This window comes from Saccopteryx leptura, chromosome 3, assembly GCF_036850995.1.
Source record: "Saccopteryx leptura isolate mSacLep1 chromosome 3, mSacLep1_pri_phased_curated, whole genome shotgun sequence".
Taxonomy (NCBI): Eukaryota; Metazoa; Chordata; class Mammalia; order Chiroptera; family Emballonuridae; genus Saccopteryx; species Saccopteryx leptura.
Genome location: NC_089505.1, coordinates 14,340,863 through 14,355,897, shown reverse-complemented (window position 1 = coordinate 14,355,897; position 15,035 = coordinate 14,340,863). Strand labels below are relative to the sequence as shown.

Sequence of the window (15,035 nt, the reverse complement as noted above, 5' to 3'; positions counted from 1 at the left end):
GTGTAGAGCTGGTATGTACATCAGTATGTCTCATTCCCCACCGTTCCCTTTACAGGGACAGGCTCAGAAAAGGCACACCCACAATGCATCAGTACAGGAGGTCCTCAGGTTACGACAGTCTCGACATAGGATGTTTCAAGTTTACAACGCCCATTCCCAAAAAACCTAAAAGAAATTGAAGGAATTTTTTTACACTCATTTTTTGTCTTTTTTTGTTGTTACCACAGGACAGTATATTCATGTCCTTTTCCTTTTTCTGTGGCTCAGTTGTGTGTTTATGTTCTAGATTATGATTTGACAACTGTGTTAGGTTAGGGAAGTGTCTTAGGCTAGGGTGTGTTTCGACTTACACCAACATTCAGGTTACGTCCACCGTAGGAACGAAACTGTGTTGCAACCCGAGGACCGTCTGTGTTCCACGGTCCCCACCTGCCCCGGCGGCGTGGTGGGCTGCCGGCGGCTGGAGCCCTCACCTGGATGCCGAGCTGCTTGTCGTGCAGGGCTCTCTGCAGCTCCAGCAGGCTCCCCTTGAGGGTGCGCAGCTTCACGGCCAGCTGCTCGGCCTCGTCCTTCGTGTGCGCCTTGCCTTCCAGCAGCAGGTTCTCGTTGTGGGCGGAGAGCTCGGACAAGGCCACCACCTTCTGCTCGATCTCCATCAGCATGTTCTGGGGCGACAGAAACACGAGGGTGATGCACACCCCACGCCAGCCTTTCCAAAGACCATTTCTCACCGCAAAACACAGCACGCCCCCATGCCTTTCATCAAAAGAATGAGCCTTCGTGGTTCTTTTTCCCCCTAGTTTTCCTCCAGTCTTAAAGAGTCGTATATAGATTTTTTTAAAAAAAATTTCTGAAGTGAGAAGCAGGGGGGAGGCGGGAAGCAGAAAGGCTCCCGCATGCGCCCGACCAGGATCCACCCGGCATGCCCACCAGGGGGCGATGCTCTGCCCATTTGGGATGTTGCTCTGTTGCAACCAGAGCCATTCTAGCACCGGAGGCAGAGGCCATGGAGCCATCCTCGGTGCCCGGGACAACCCTGCTCCAATGGAGCCTTGGCTGCAGGAGGGGAAGAGAGAGACTGAGAGGAAGGAGAGGGGGAGGGGTAGAGAAGCAAATGGGCACTTCTCCTGTGTGCCCTGGCCGGGAATTGAACCCGGGACTTACATACGCCGGGTTGACGCTCTACCACTGAGCCAACCAGCCGGGGCCGTATATAGATTTTTAAAAATTCCTTGAACTTCTTAATTTTTCTCTTATTTAAGATCAGATATTATACAATAAAAAAATGTGTTAAAAAACATGGAAGGTCCATTTTATTTGCCATCTAATCATTATGATTATTTTATTAATGTACTGTTAGATTCTGATGCTTACAGCTGATAATGGTAAAGATGTCACAGGATCAACCTTTTTCTTGTCAATTAAAAAGGATTCTCTTTCAAAACATTTCTTCTTTGGGTCATTTTTGTTTTTCAGATTGCTTTATTTTTATTTCTTGCCTTTTTTTTTTGTTTGTTTCTTCTATAACACATTTTTAACCTCACATTTCTGAAAGTTTTCCTAAGAATTTTATTTTTCCTATCTGGAACAGCTCTCCAGAGCTGCAGGTTTCCTTCTAAAATAAAGACTAAGTCCAGACAAGCATGAGAATAGTCCCCCTTCTTCCAAGGTAAGGTTTAAAACAAAAACAACTAAAAAAATAATAATAATAAGCAAAAATGTAACACCCGTTTTATTTTCTGTAGAAATTGTCCTGGTTTTATGCTCCTTAACTCTAAACTCTTTGAAAGGCACTTTCTAATTTACTAAGTAATTAACCAATGAGAAAACATATTCTTTCTCTGTACAAAATCAGAATTACTGTCATGAACTCTTCAGAATATAAGTTTGAAGCAATAATGTAGAACTAAATGGAAGAGTGACATTTTTAATGAAACGGGGTTTAAAAGATGATATCCTGAGGATTATTTTCGATACATTAATATAATTCTGTGCAGGGCTGACTCTTCCACTGGACACCACTGGACGCCTCTGGCCCAGTGCTGAGGGTCCGAAATGTTTCGGGGTAGGGGTGGGGGTGGGTGATAAAGTGTCTTAATAGTACTTCTTTTAAAATTAGAAGATTAAAAAAAATGAATATATCTCTGATTATATTAGTCTTTGTAACAAAGCAGTTGTAAAATAAAAATAAAAGTTTTAGTGTTTTTATAGAAGAAAAGACCCACGAAGCAAAGTGCCCAAGCCCTAAACATGATAACATGGCCCTTATTCTGAGTAATAACCATGGTTATGATTATACAACTGGCTCAACTACTAGATTAGAATTCATGGAACTTTTGTACATTTGTATGATTCCATCTGCTCCTAGTTTCTTAAAATATTGTCAGAAGACCATTTCAGTACTTTGTCAAAGTCCTGAAATATATTATTTGAATTGTGGCTTTATGTATAATGATACAAATAGAGGTTTCCAAAAGGGAGAGGCAGGGGCAATGACAAAAACATCTTTTGAAATGCTAGTGCCTGTGGTCATTTCAAGTGTTAAAAGAAAAGGCTAAAAATAGATGTCTGTTCAGAGAGAAACTTTAGAAAAGATGATCTTAATCAGTGGTCCCCAACCCCCGGGGCCATGGACAGGTACTGGTCCGTGGGCCATTTGGTACTGGTCCGCAGAGAAAGAATAAATAACTTACATTATTTCCGTTTTATTTATATTTAAGTCTGAACGAAGTTTTATTTTTTTAAAATGACCAGATTGCCTCTGTTACATTTGTCTAAGACTCAATCTTGATGCTTGTCTCGGTCACGTGATACATTTATCCGTCCCACACTAAAGGCCGGTCCGTGAAAATATTTTCTGACATTAAACTGGTCTGTGGCCCAAAAAAGTTGGGGACCACTGATCTAAATAGAAAACACTGGCATGTGGGACTCTACTGTCTAACATCAAAGCAGAGAATAATAATGCTTTCAATATTATATAGGTAAGTTGTTTGGAGAATTTAAAAATTCAAATTATAATCAATATTATAATAAAACTCAAATTATAAAATGAATGACTAAAATGGAATACTCCATATTAAGAAAAAAGATGATGTTCATTAATTAATAGTTTTTGTGTATTTTCTCTGATCCCAAATGGGATAAACAGGAAGTCATCTTTGCTGATATTTAACCCTGCAGATTAGGTAGGATTTTCTAGAGACTAGGATTTTCTCAGTTAGTTAAATGAGAGAGAGAGCTTTTAAGGCATATGTCACCCATTTGTGAATTATAATATACTGACAATCTTTGAGATTCAATCATTGGCGCAAGGAGTTTATGATCTATTCTCTACACTTATATGTGTGTTTGAAAGTTTTTTTTTATAACAAAGAGGTAAGAAAATAATAGTACCATAAAAACCTTAGTGTTATTAACCTTTACCTTAATTCCTAGAGACCTCAATTCAGAGAAAAGAAATTGCTTCCTGTGCTCTGTCTGTCTGCCTATAACTGACAGTTTTTGCAAGTTTTCCAAAATATATATCAGAATTGGAACCAAAATTGCAACAGAGCACCCAGGGACATGTCCTTTTGTGTTATCCACAGTCTGATTCACTGACACTGATTTTTCTCATTGGCTTTGTATCTCTTTTTTTTTTTTAATTCATTTTTAGAGAGGAGACAGAGAGGGAGAGAGAGGAGAGAGAGACAGAGAGAGAGAAGGGGGGAGGAGCTGGAAGCATCAACTCCCATATGTGCCTTGACCAGGCAAGCCCAAGGTTTTGAACTGGCAACCTTAGTATTTCCAGGTCGACACTTTATCCACTGTGCCACCACAGGTCAGGCGGCTTTGTATCTCTTATTGGCACCAAATATAGACATTGCAAGTGTTTTGGTACCTATAATCTTTTAAAGTTTTCTTTAGGATGTTATAGACTTTCTGAAGCTTTTGAACGATTGGTAAAAGTTTTCAAAAGATGAAGTTTAAGTATGGATTTTATTTAAGTTTTTATAAGGTATTGGTTTTCTACTCTAAATATATATAATATATACAGGTTGTGGAAAATCATATATACAAATCAAGCCTTTTTATCATCATGCCTTCACATTTAAGAGTGCGGTTTGTGATGCTGACATATTCCGTCAAGAGCGTTTGCGTACCTGGCAGTCCACCAGCTGGGCCTCCATGTCCAGGGGCTCCTGGGAGGCCCCCAGGGCGACGTCCAGAGTGGCCTTCGTGCTGAGGAGCCAGTGGTCCAGCTTGTCGACCTCAGAGCGGTACCTCTGCAGGGCCTGCTCCTGCCTCTGTTCCTCCAGCTGATCGTTTAACTTCTCCTGATGAAGCAAGTAGAACATTACATAGATCACTCTAAGGTAAAACCACTAGGATTCAACAATGGTTCTCAGCCTTGGCTGTACGTCATAATAAACTGAAACTCAAAAAAAATTTTAAAAAATCCTATTCTTGAGCCACATATCAGAGCAATAAATCAGAATTTTTGGAGTGAGTTCCAAGATTCTTATTTTCTAAAAACTTCTCTGATGATTCTACTGCTAGAGTTGAAGCATTCGTAAATAATACACCTGCAGGACCAGGCATATAATGTGAATGATGGAACTTGGTCAAGGATTAGAACAAAACAAAGGCATAAGATAGATGGCTGGGCCCTGGCCGGTTGGCTCAGTGGTAGAGCGTTGGCCTGGCGTGCAGAAGTCCGAGGTTCAATTCCCGGCCAGGGCACACAGGAGAAGCGCCCATCTGCTTCTCCACCCCTCCCCCTCTCCTTCCTCTCTGTCTCTCTCTTCCCCTTCCGCAGCCGAGGCTCCATTGGAGCAAAGATAGCCCGGGCGCTGGGGATGGCTCCTTGGCTTCTGCTCCAGGCGCTAGAGTGGCTCTGGTCGCAACAGAGCGACACCCCAGAGGGGCAGAGCATCGCCCCCTGGTGGGCAGAGCGTTGCCCCTGGTGGGCGTGCCGGGTGGATCCCGGTCAGGCGCATGCGGGAGTCTGTCTGACTGTCTCTCCCCGTTTCCAGCTTCAGAAAAATACAAAAAAAAAAAAAAAAAAAAAAAGATAGATGGCTGGTAAACGAAAATAGGTACATGGCTTCAATGTCGGGGAAACTGTAGGGCATGGTGGGGACTGTGACAAACTGAAGGACGTGTGGCACAAGGGCCACCAAAAAAGACAGCGTTACGCAGTGTCAGGCAATTCATTCCCTGCAGGAAGGGGCGGCTCAATGTTACTAGTTTCTCGAATGAAAGCAGAAATTCATTTTCTTTTTGGTTAGATCTCTGGGTTTTTATCAATTATGCAAATAATTTTTCTTTTTAAAAATTTCAAGCCAGCCTGACTGGTGGTGGCGCAGTGGATCAAGTATTGACTTGGAACGCTGAGGTCGCTGGTTCAAAACCCTGGGCTTGCCCGGTCAAGGCACATATGGGAGTTGATGCTTCCTGCTCCTCCCCCCTTCTCTCTCTCTCTCTCTCTCTCTCTCTCTCTCATCTCTAAAATGAATAAATAAATAAAAATAATTTTAAAATTTTCAAGCCAAACATTTTATTTTGAAACTCCCCAAATGTTTTATAGAGTGATTGGGGACAATATTAATATATAAAATGTTCATTCTTAAGATAAGGTATATACTAAATACCTTATTTTTAAAATTATTTTAAAAAACTACTTTATAAATAATTTATTATTTTTAAATTAAATTAAAAAAATAGTTTGAAATAAAAATTCAATAGAGCAGACATGTTGGTTCCAAATTTCTTCCAAACAGGAAACACACAAATACATGATCTGACTAATCTTATAATCGGTAAAACTAGGAAGAGCCTACAGAGCCAACAAAAGGCCCATGGCTAATTCAATTACAGTATAATCGGCAGCTAAATAAATTAAGTTCCTGTAATAAGGCCTGTATTACGAACTGATTATGTCCCAGAGGTACAGGAGACAACACTCTAAAGGGCTTCATCGAGAGCCTCAGATCTAATATCATGCATGTTTGGGGCCAGAAATTATAAGAGAACAAAGAACAGAATAAATTTTCATGCATCAGCATGCTTAAGTTGGCTAACGGTAACTAAAGATTTATTCTTCAGAGCCTTAGTAATACTATTCATAAAATGCTCTCATCTAGACATAGCAAACCATTGTGCCAACTTTCTGCAGCCATTCCTCACAAGGCCCATGTATTTGCTTTGTACAGTCTCAATTTTTCACGCCGCAACAAGGCAGAAAGGGGTGAAAAGATGCATTCACGGCTCCGCACCGACTCATGAGATCACCCCTGAGACGCTACAGCAGCCTCTCCTGGGTGAGCAACGAGAACACTGTAGGTCCTGTACGTAACCCGGACACTTGCCGGCACAACTCTTCAGAGCTACGGACGTGAGGCGTCACTTGTTACCTCTAAAAGCTGGCGTTTCCCGGACGCCTTCATCCTGATGGTGGCCATTCGCTCTGCTAAGACGGTGAGCGTGGACTGCAAGGCCAGCTGCTCGGCCGGCTCGGACTCCGGGGACTCGGACAGCAGCTCCTCTGCCAGCGACGTCTGCAGCTCGCCGATTTCATCCTGGAGCATGAGAATCTCGTCCATCAGCGCCTGCGGGGAAGACTAGGATCACTCTCGTGCACGTCTTTCTGGGGACGGGGCGTCCTATCACTGGCTGCGTCTCACACCAGCCGAGATCAGTGAATATATTTCTCTAGTCATTTACCCAGTGAAGAGAGAGTCTACCAATCCAAGTTTCAGAATGAAAACACCGGGCTAAATGTCAGAATATTTTGATTTCAAAATTGTTTGTGTCACTAATTTAACTGAATTTGAAGAAGCTAATTAATATTTCTGGTTTTCAATAAATAGTCTCATCTAAAATTCTGGGGGTTCTGGGGGGTGATGAGGGTATGCTCAATTAATGTTTGTCTCTAACGATTCTATGTTGAAAATAAAAAATCACTTTCTTCTTCGACCTGACTTCTCCCACTCCAAATTTCCCCAAGTTTGAGACAGCCGCATGTTTTAATCCCAAATTCACATCGTACCAGATGGGAGAAATCTGTCACCTGTTCCTGTCATCACCCTCTCCTCGTTTTCTCCTTTGCTTCCCGACTCTCACAGGGCTAACTTCCAGTCCTTCTTTTCTCTCCTCACAGTCTCCCAGGTGAGGCCCGCCCCGAGGCTGTGAGTGGTCTCTAAGGGCTCACACTTCCAAAGGTACACCTCCCCCAGACGTCTGTTCTGCGTATCAGGCTTGTCTATTGCACTTGCACGCTTTATGGGTGTCTCCTTCCTAAGGCATCAAGCCTGCCTCCTCCTGTGTTCCCCACCTCAGTAAAAGGTGCCACCCTTTTTTGGGATTGCCCCACCGCCAGACCTAGGAGTCATTCTTCACACTTTCTCTTCTTCGTGGTAAATCCAATCCCGCACCAAACCCGATCGCTTTTAGCCCAGATCTATACCATGTAGGTCTGTATATCTCCTCCGTCCTCACCCTAAGTCAGAGTCAACTTTCTTACCTGAACTGCTCTACTGGTCTGTGGTTGGGGTTCCCGGCTCACATTCTCCTCTCTGCAGTCTACTCTCCACAAAGTAATTACAGTGAGATTATCCCCCGCTTTAGAATATTTCAGGGTGTACCGCCTGTGAAATCACATCCGAGCTCCTCCCGACACCTGCACGGTCTCCCCCTGCCTGCCCCTTGTCCCCCCTTCCAGCTGATACGCTCCAGCCTAATCATGAGCAACTCCAGCACCAGCAGCAAATCCCGTCAAGTAGCACGCAAGCACCTTGTTTTCCTGATTAATAGCCATCACAATTATACAGGCATTTTCTTTTCCATTTTTCATGTTTTATGACTTGTTCTTTAGTTGTAACCTTGGCAGGAGAAATTACTATTTAAGATTTCAATGGTGTGTTAGAAAAACGGGTCCTACTGCAGACGGGCTTCATATCTGCCAGTATTTCATAGTTTCCAGCGTGCCCTCCCTGGCATAATTCCCACCTCTTCTATAGGACTGTAGGCTTCACTGTGAGAACGGTGCCTTCTCACTGTAGGCTCTCAATAAATATTAAAAAGCCCTGGCTGGTTAGCTCAGAGGTAGAGCATCGGCCCAGCATGTGGATGTCCCAGGTTTGATTCCTGGCCAGGGCACACAGGAGAAGCGCCCATCTGCTTCTCTACCCCTCTCCCTCTCCGTCTCTCTCTTCCCCTCCTGCAGCCAAGGCTCCACTGAAGCAAAGTTGGCCCGGGCGCTGAGAATGACTCCATGGCCTCTGCCTCAGGTGCTAGAATGGCTCTGATTGCAGCAGAGCGACGCCCCAGAGGGGCAGAGCATCGCCCCCTGGTGGGCATGCCGGGTGGATCCCAGTTGGGAGTATGCAGGAATCTCTCTCTGACTCCCTGCTTCTCACTTCATAAAAATATAAAAATTAAATTAAATTAAATTTAAAAATGAGGCGTGCTCTCCTCTGTGGAACATGCTGTGCCTTTCCCGGCCCCTCTTCCTCCCCCAAGCATGGCACCTTTGCCCTTCGCTCTCCTGAGCTGCCAGGGCCTTTCTTTTGCATCTGCAACTTGTTTCCTGAGCCCATATAGCCCGGTAGCCCAGCTGCCTCACTTCTACCACCTCTGCAACTGTCTAAACAAACCTGATATTGTAATTAAAAATAATAATAATGGGCCCTGGCCGGTTGGCTCAGCGGTAGAGCATCAGCCTGGCGTGCGAGGGACCCAGGTTTGATTCCCGGCCAGGGCACACAGGAGAAGCGCCCATCTGCTTCTCCACCCCCCCCCCTTCCTCTCTGGCTCCCTCCTGCAGCCAAGGCTCCATTGGAGCAAAGATGGCCCGGGCGCTGGGGATGGCTCCTTGGCCTCTGCCCCAGGTGCTAGAGTGGCTCTGGTCGCGGCAGAGCGACGCCCGGGAGGGCAGAGCATCCCCCCTGGTGGGCAGAGCGTTGCCTCTGGTGGGCGTGCCGGGTGGATCCCGGTCGGGTACATGCGGGAGTCTGTCTGACTGTCTCTCCCCATTTCCAGCTTCAGAAAAATACAAATAATAATAATAATAATAATAATAATAATAATAACAATGGCCCTGGACAGTCGGCTCGGTGGTAGACGTAGGCCTGGCATGTGAATATCCCACATTCAGTCCCTGGTCAAGGCACAAAAGAAGCGATCATCTACTTTTCCACCCCTTCCCCCACTCTTTCTGTCTCTCTCTTTCCCTCCTGCAGCCATGGCTTGATTGGTTCAAGTGCATCAACCCCAGGCACTGAGGATGGCTCCATGGAGCCTCCACTTCAGGCACTAAAAATAGCTCAGATGCGAGCACGGCCCCAAATGGGCAGAGCATTGGCCCCAGACGGGTTGTGCGGTGGATCCTGGTTGGGGCACATGTGGGAGTCTATCTCTCTATCTCCCCTCTCCTCACTTGGAAAATAAGAAAACAATAATAGTAATAATAATAATAATAAATATTCTTTTTCCCTAAAATCAAGTATCATCATGTTTACCTGGTTTTTCAAATGGACAATGGCATTGACATTATATATACACCTAGAAAACTGCACAGACTACATGGACAGCTCTATGAATTCTTACAAACTGCAACACCCATGTTCCTACTACACTAATCAAGAAACAGAACTTTCCCAGGAGTCTACTCGCCCCCTGGACCTCCTCCCTGTCACCACCCACTCCTTCCCGAGGATCACCACGGTGTGGGCTTGTAAACATTCCAGGTTATTTTCGCCTGATGTTGAGCTCTATACAAATGGGATCGCGACGACCTACTGTTTGGCATCTGGCTTCTTCCACTCCCTGTCCTGACTGTGAAAGTCTCTCGTGTTGTTGCCTGTTGAAAGCTGATCATTTTCATCCTTGTGACAGATTCCACGGTCACTTGGTTTGTGAAACTTTCGAGTGGGTTCATGGCAGTAATCTCATTGTACTTTTAATTGGCATTTCCCTGACGACTAATGAGATTGAGCACATTTTCCTGTGCGTGATGGCCACCTGAATATCCTCTTTGGTGACTGCCTGCTAAAAAGCTTTTGCCCTTGTACTGCCCTGACTGGGGGTCGAACCCACAACCTTGGTGCACCAGGATGGCATTTTAGCCACTGAGCCACCCAGCCAGGGCCTTCTGCCCATTTTCTACTGGAGCCTTTCCTTTTTACATTGATGTGTGGAGCTGTTTTCTTACCCTGGATAATAGTGTCTATATTTCTTTTGCTTCTGCATATTGCAAATATCTGCTCCCATTTTGTGATATGGGTGTCCCTTAATAGAAAAAGACTTGCTTAACAAGTGCCATTTGAGAAACAGGGGTTCTTCATTTTATTGTAGTCTAATGTATCAGCATTTTTTTCGCCTGGAAAAGGGAGGGCATTTGGTGACCTATTTAAGAGCTCTCTGCCAACCCTAAGATCATGAATATATATTCTCACACTTCATCTTCTAGGAGAATGTTGTACAAAGTGTGGTCCAAGAAATAGAATTGGTCTGCAAAATGTTTGTTACAGTTCGTGACAAGGTGAAGAAGATCTCATGGGTAAATGTTAGGGGAACTTTTTCAGCAACTTGACACTGACATGCAGTATTGCCAAGCAGTGTTTTATTTTACTAAGATATTCATCTGTGATGGGTTAGAAATTTCTTAAATATTTATTTTAAAAAGGTTTTATTGAATGATTTGCTAGAGAGAGAAAGGGGGGAAAGAGAGAGAGAGGGAGAAACATCAATTTGTTGTCCACTCATTCATGCATTCACTGATTCATTCTTGTACGTGTCCTGATCGGGGATGGAGCCCACAAGCTTGGTGTATGCGGATGACGCTCTAACCAGCTGAGCTACCCGGCCAGGGCGTTAAAAATATTTTAAAGGTTATTTACCGCAGACAGTTTGAGAAGTCCTGTTTTAAAACTTTTCTTTTCCCTTCTCATTTAGATCTACAATCTACCTGAACTTAATTTTTGTGTCCACAGTAGGTAGGGGTCAAAATATTTGTATATGGATATCCAATGGGTCCTGTGTTACTTATTAAAGAGGATTTCTTAGTCAGTGTTTTGCAATACCATGTTCGACATAAGCCATGTTCCGGGTAGCTGTGGGGGTGCTTTGCTTCCAGTTCCGCCCCACTGACCCGTGTGCTGTCTGCAGCAGTGCCAGACTCTCAGCTCACTATAGCTTCCCACGTGTCTCTGCTCGGGCTCATCGCTCAACTTCACCTTCTTCAAGGTTGCTTTGGCTGCTCTCGACCCTCTCAAACTTTAATATATATCTTTTCATACATTTGCGATATATTTAAATTAGCTTGTCGATCCCCACCAAAGAACTTGCTGGGATATTTTAATGGGATGGTAACGAATTACAAACTGATCTTGCTTGTTATACATTCAAAATGCATGTGGTCCTGGACATCATTTCCACTACTTGATAATACTTTCTTGGTACTTGATCGCCAAAAGTATCAGATTCCTATTATTTGGTCTGTTTAATTTAAAGGCTTCTCCGTTGTGGAATTGTGTACCTGAAACCTGCATAATTTTGTTAAACAGCGTCATCTCAACAAATTCCATGAAAAGGAAAATAAATACACAAAGGCTTCCCCGTGGCTACAGCAACCTCACTGTCTGTGTCTGCATCGAACCTCTGGACAAGCAAGAAAAGCCCCCTTGCTATTCCTGACCGCGTTGCTGCTCACTCTCCTCCCCGCCTCTCCTCACTCGTATTTATAGTGCCTCCTACCCACCCTGGGTCCCATTCCAAGCTTTCAAAATCTGTCTCTCCCGAAAGATCTGCAAGTGTTTCCTTTTATCTACTTCCTACCACTGTAACCCACAATCACATTTATTTCTGTACAATGTCTTGGTAATTCACTCTACCCCTAAAGTACTCTTTTAAATCATATATTAATTTAAAAAAATGTATCTATTTCATCCATGCACATAGTAGGTGTTCAATAGATCTAGTTGATTTAATTCTAATTCTTGATATAGAAAACAGGTATCTCAATCATGAAGCAACCAGAAAAAAAAAAAAGTTCTCCTCATTTAATCCCAACGGATTTGACCAATCAAGTGTACAGTGATGTCACCAACCACCAGCTTCCGTTTCCAACTCACAATGTTCTGAAGCAGCTCTCTGAATGTTCTGAAGGAAGCAGCCAAAGAATTAAGAAATGAAAGGTCCTAGAACTGTTCCTTTTATCCTGTTGGTGGCAAGCCTCTCTATTCATGCTTCTGTTTACGCTCCAGGGAGAGTAGATATTTTTGGAAGATAGCTATAGCTTTTAACTTTTTAACTTCATGCTTCCACAGCCAAGCTTGCTGGAGATGGGGTTCTTTTCAGGTGAGGAAAATGTTTTGGAAACCAGAGAGAGGGGGTAAGTTGTATAATATTGTGAAAGTACTAAAAGTGCCACAGAATTGTACACTTTGCAATGGTTAATGTTATGTGATATGAATTTCACTTCCATTAAAGAAGAAAGGTGCAGTGGGCAAGCATGCTCTCACCCCGTAACTCTGTCCGGCAGGTGATCAGCTGATTCGCCACACCATCTGGCTCAGAAACAAGGAGAGGAAGCTGAAATGCTAGTCTCTGGGGTTCTGACTTGTGGTTAGATGGGGAGGGAGAGGGGGGAGGGTGTGGTTAGAGAACTACCTTGAGCTTCTCTAAAATAACTCCCTCTGGAGAGAATATGGGGTTTGTGTTTGGGTCAACAGCAAAGGTAAACATGGATTTCACTGTGACTTTCAAAGCTATCTACCTCAGCATAGTGCATTTCCAACGCTGAACTGTTGTCTATATCAAAACAAAAACAAAATAACCTGAAAGCTCAGTCTGCTGTCCATCACTGAGCTTAGTGTGGCAAAGACAGCACACGCCCACAAGCATCAGCTGTGCAAGGTAGGAGGGCCCCATCCAGAGGGCTGACCACTCCCAACAACGGCGACAGCCAGGTTGTGAACCGCATTAATGTCTTCAAGTTAAATCCTTCATACAGTTTAGAGAGGGTAACAGGAAAGGGACAGCACCTCACCCGAATTCAGTAGATGTAGGGAAGTGTTTCAAGGAAAAATGTGGGAATTCGGTTAGCTCTTTTTTTTTTTTTGTATTTTTCTGAAGCTGGAAACGGGGAGAGACAGTCAGACAGACTCCCGCATGCGCCCAACTGGGATCCACCGGGTATGCCCACCAGGGGGCGATGCTCTGCCCCTCCGGGGCATTGCTCGCTCTGCCACGACCAGAGCCACTCTAGCGCCTGGGGCAGAGGCCAAGGAGCCATCCCCAGCGCCCGGGCCATCTTTGCTCCAATGGAGCCTTGGCTGCGGGAGGGGAAGAGAGAGACAGAGAGGAAGGAGGGGGGGGGGGTGGACAAGCAAATGGGCGCTTCTCCTATGTGCCTTGGCCGGGAATCGAACCTGGGTCGGTTAGCTCTTAAAAGAAACCCGAATACCTCCAAGAGGGTGTTGGGAAAGAAATAATCCAAGTTGTTTCTATTTTCAGCAAAAATAAAAAGCAGACTGCGCTTTCTCACACACATTCAATTGGAATTTAGGAACTGTGATTCTACAGTAGTGCTTAGACTGTTTTCAGTTCCGTTCCAGAAGCTAAGAACCGATTTAGACATTGTGATCCCGTTAGCTTTCCCCGCGGGCGGCTCTGCCCTAGAATGTGTAAAATTTAGGTACTGACGGCCAAAGTAGGTCGGATGGAAAATGGCAGGTTTCTGGTTATATAAGAAATCATACATCATTTCTATTTTTTTCCCTCTCATTAGAGCATTAATTGCTAAATTCAAGTAACAGGTAATCATCATTGAATTAGCTGCATCTCCTCACTGCTGTATTTATTGGTATTGCCTCTCTCATTGTAAAGGAAACAGGAGTGCCCTGGCCAGGTAGCTCGGTTGGTTAGAGCATCGTCCCCACATGCCAAGGTTGTGGTTTGCTCCCTGGTCAGGACACATACAACAGCCAACCAATGAAAGCATAAATGGGATAAACGGGTGGGACAACAGATTGGTGTTTCTCTCTCTTTCGAAAATAAACACAAGATTAAGAAAATGTTCTTTAAAAAAGACAGAAGTCACAGATTAGTTTCTGATTCATCACACATGGCATTCATGTGCAATTTTGAGCTTTCTCCATTAAATCCCTTGAACAAAATAATAATTTATTCTACATTTAGCCTGTGTGTTTTACATGCTAATGCTTGAGAGGCGTGGTGGGGAGTGGGAGCTAATCTGCATTTTCAATTAGAAACTCTGGGACATCACCAGAGAAATCACCAGGATCCTGTTTTCAGGGAGTTCCTACATCCTGTGGGACCCAGCAAGGGTATCTGGGAGCTGTGCTCAGCCACCGGACACACACAGCAATGGAAATCCTCCCCAGAAACGTGGGCTTCTGCTAGTCTAAGCAAAGGCTACTCAAATCCACTCTCTTCCAGCCTTTGGCTAATTTGTGCCAAATTCTTTTTGGAAGCTTAAAAGGGACTGTGACAGAATGGAGAGATCTCTTGCCCCTACAGGGACGTAAACAGGGTTGAGGGGGTGAGGGGGAGTTGCAGCACTGTGGACAGAGCCCCAGGGAGCACGCTGAGGGGACATGGCCAACCGCTCGCTTCCAGTGACCTCAGAGGAAAACTGCATTGCAAGAGTTGCCTATGGCCCTGGCTGCCCTCGGGGTTTGGTCTAGGTAAGCAAATGTTCATTTTAATTTTATATATTTATAGCACCTTCCTCAGACCAGACTGACTGTGGGTGTCTTTGGAACAGCAGAAAGACTCACAGAGGGTAGTTTTAACAAAATAATAATAATAATAATAATAATAATAATAATAGAAGGCCTAAAATGGATGATAGGCATTTTGATCTCTATCTTACAAAAGTTAAAGTGTCAAAAACCTGAAATCATATTTCTCAATATGTTGTCTCTAGAGAAAGCATTTTTATTATGTTATACTGTAATGTCCGATATTGTAAAAGAATGCAATTTTCTCTCAGACTACACATATGAACAAATAGTATATTCCAAGGT

General features: G+C 44.1%; 1 protein-coding gene across 2 annotated transcripts in view; it reads right to left on the bottom strand.

The window, feature by feature from the left end:
* Positions 1–15,035, bottom strand: part of SYNE1 (spectrin repeat containing nuclear envelope protein 1) — a 446,717-nt gene that overhangs the window by 136,065 nt on the left and 295,617 nt on the right. For both annotated transcript variants that reach the window (XM_066372972.1, XM_066372973.1), the window contains 3 exons: positions 6,399–6,593; positions 4,146–4,319; positions 474–665 (listed from right to left, as the gene is read on the bottom strand). In XM_066372972.1, coding sequence (XP_066229069.1) covers positions 474–665; positions 4,146–4,319; positions 6,399–6,593 — 561 coding nt within the window. The remainder of the gene's footprint in view (positions 1–473; positions 666–4,145; positions 4,320–6,398; positions 6,594–15,035) is intronic.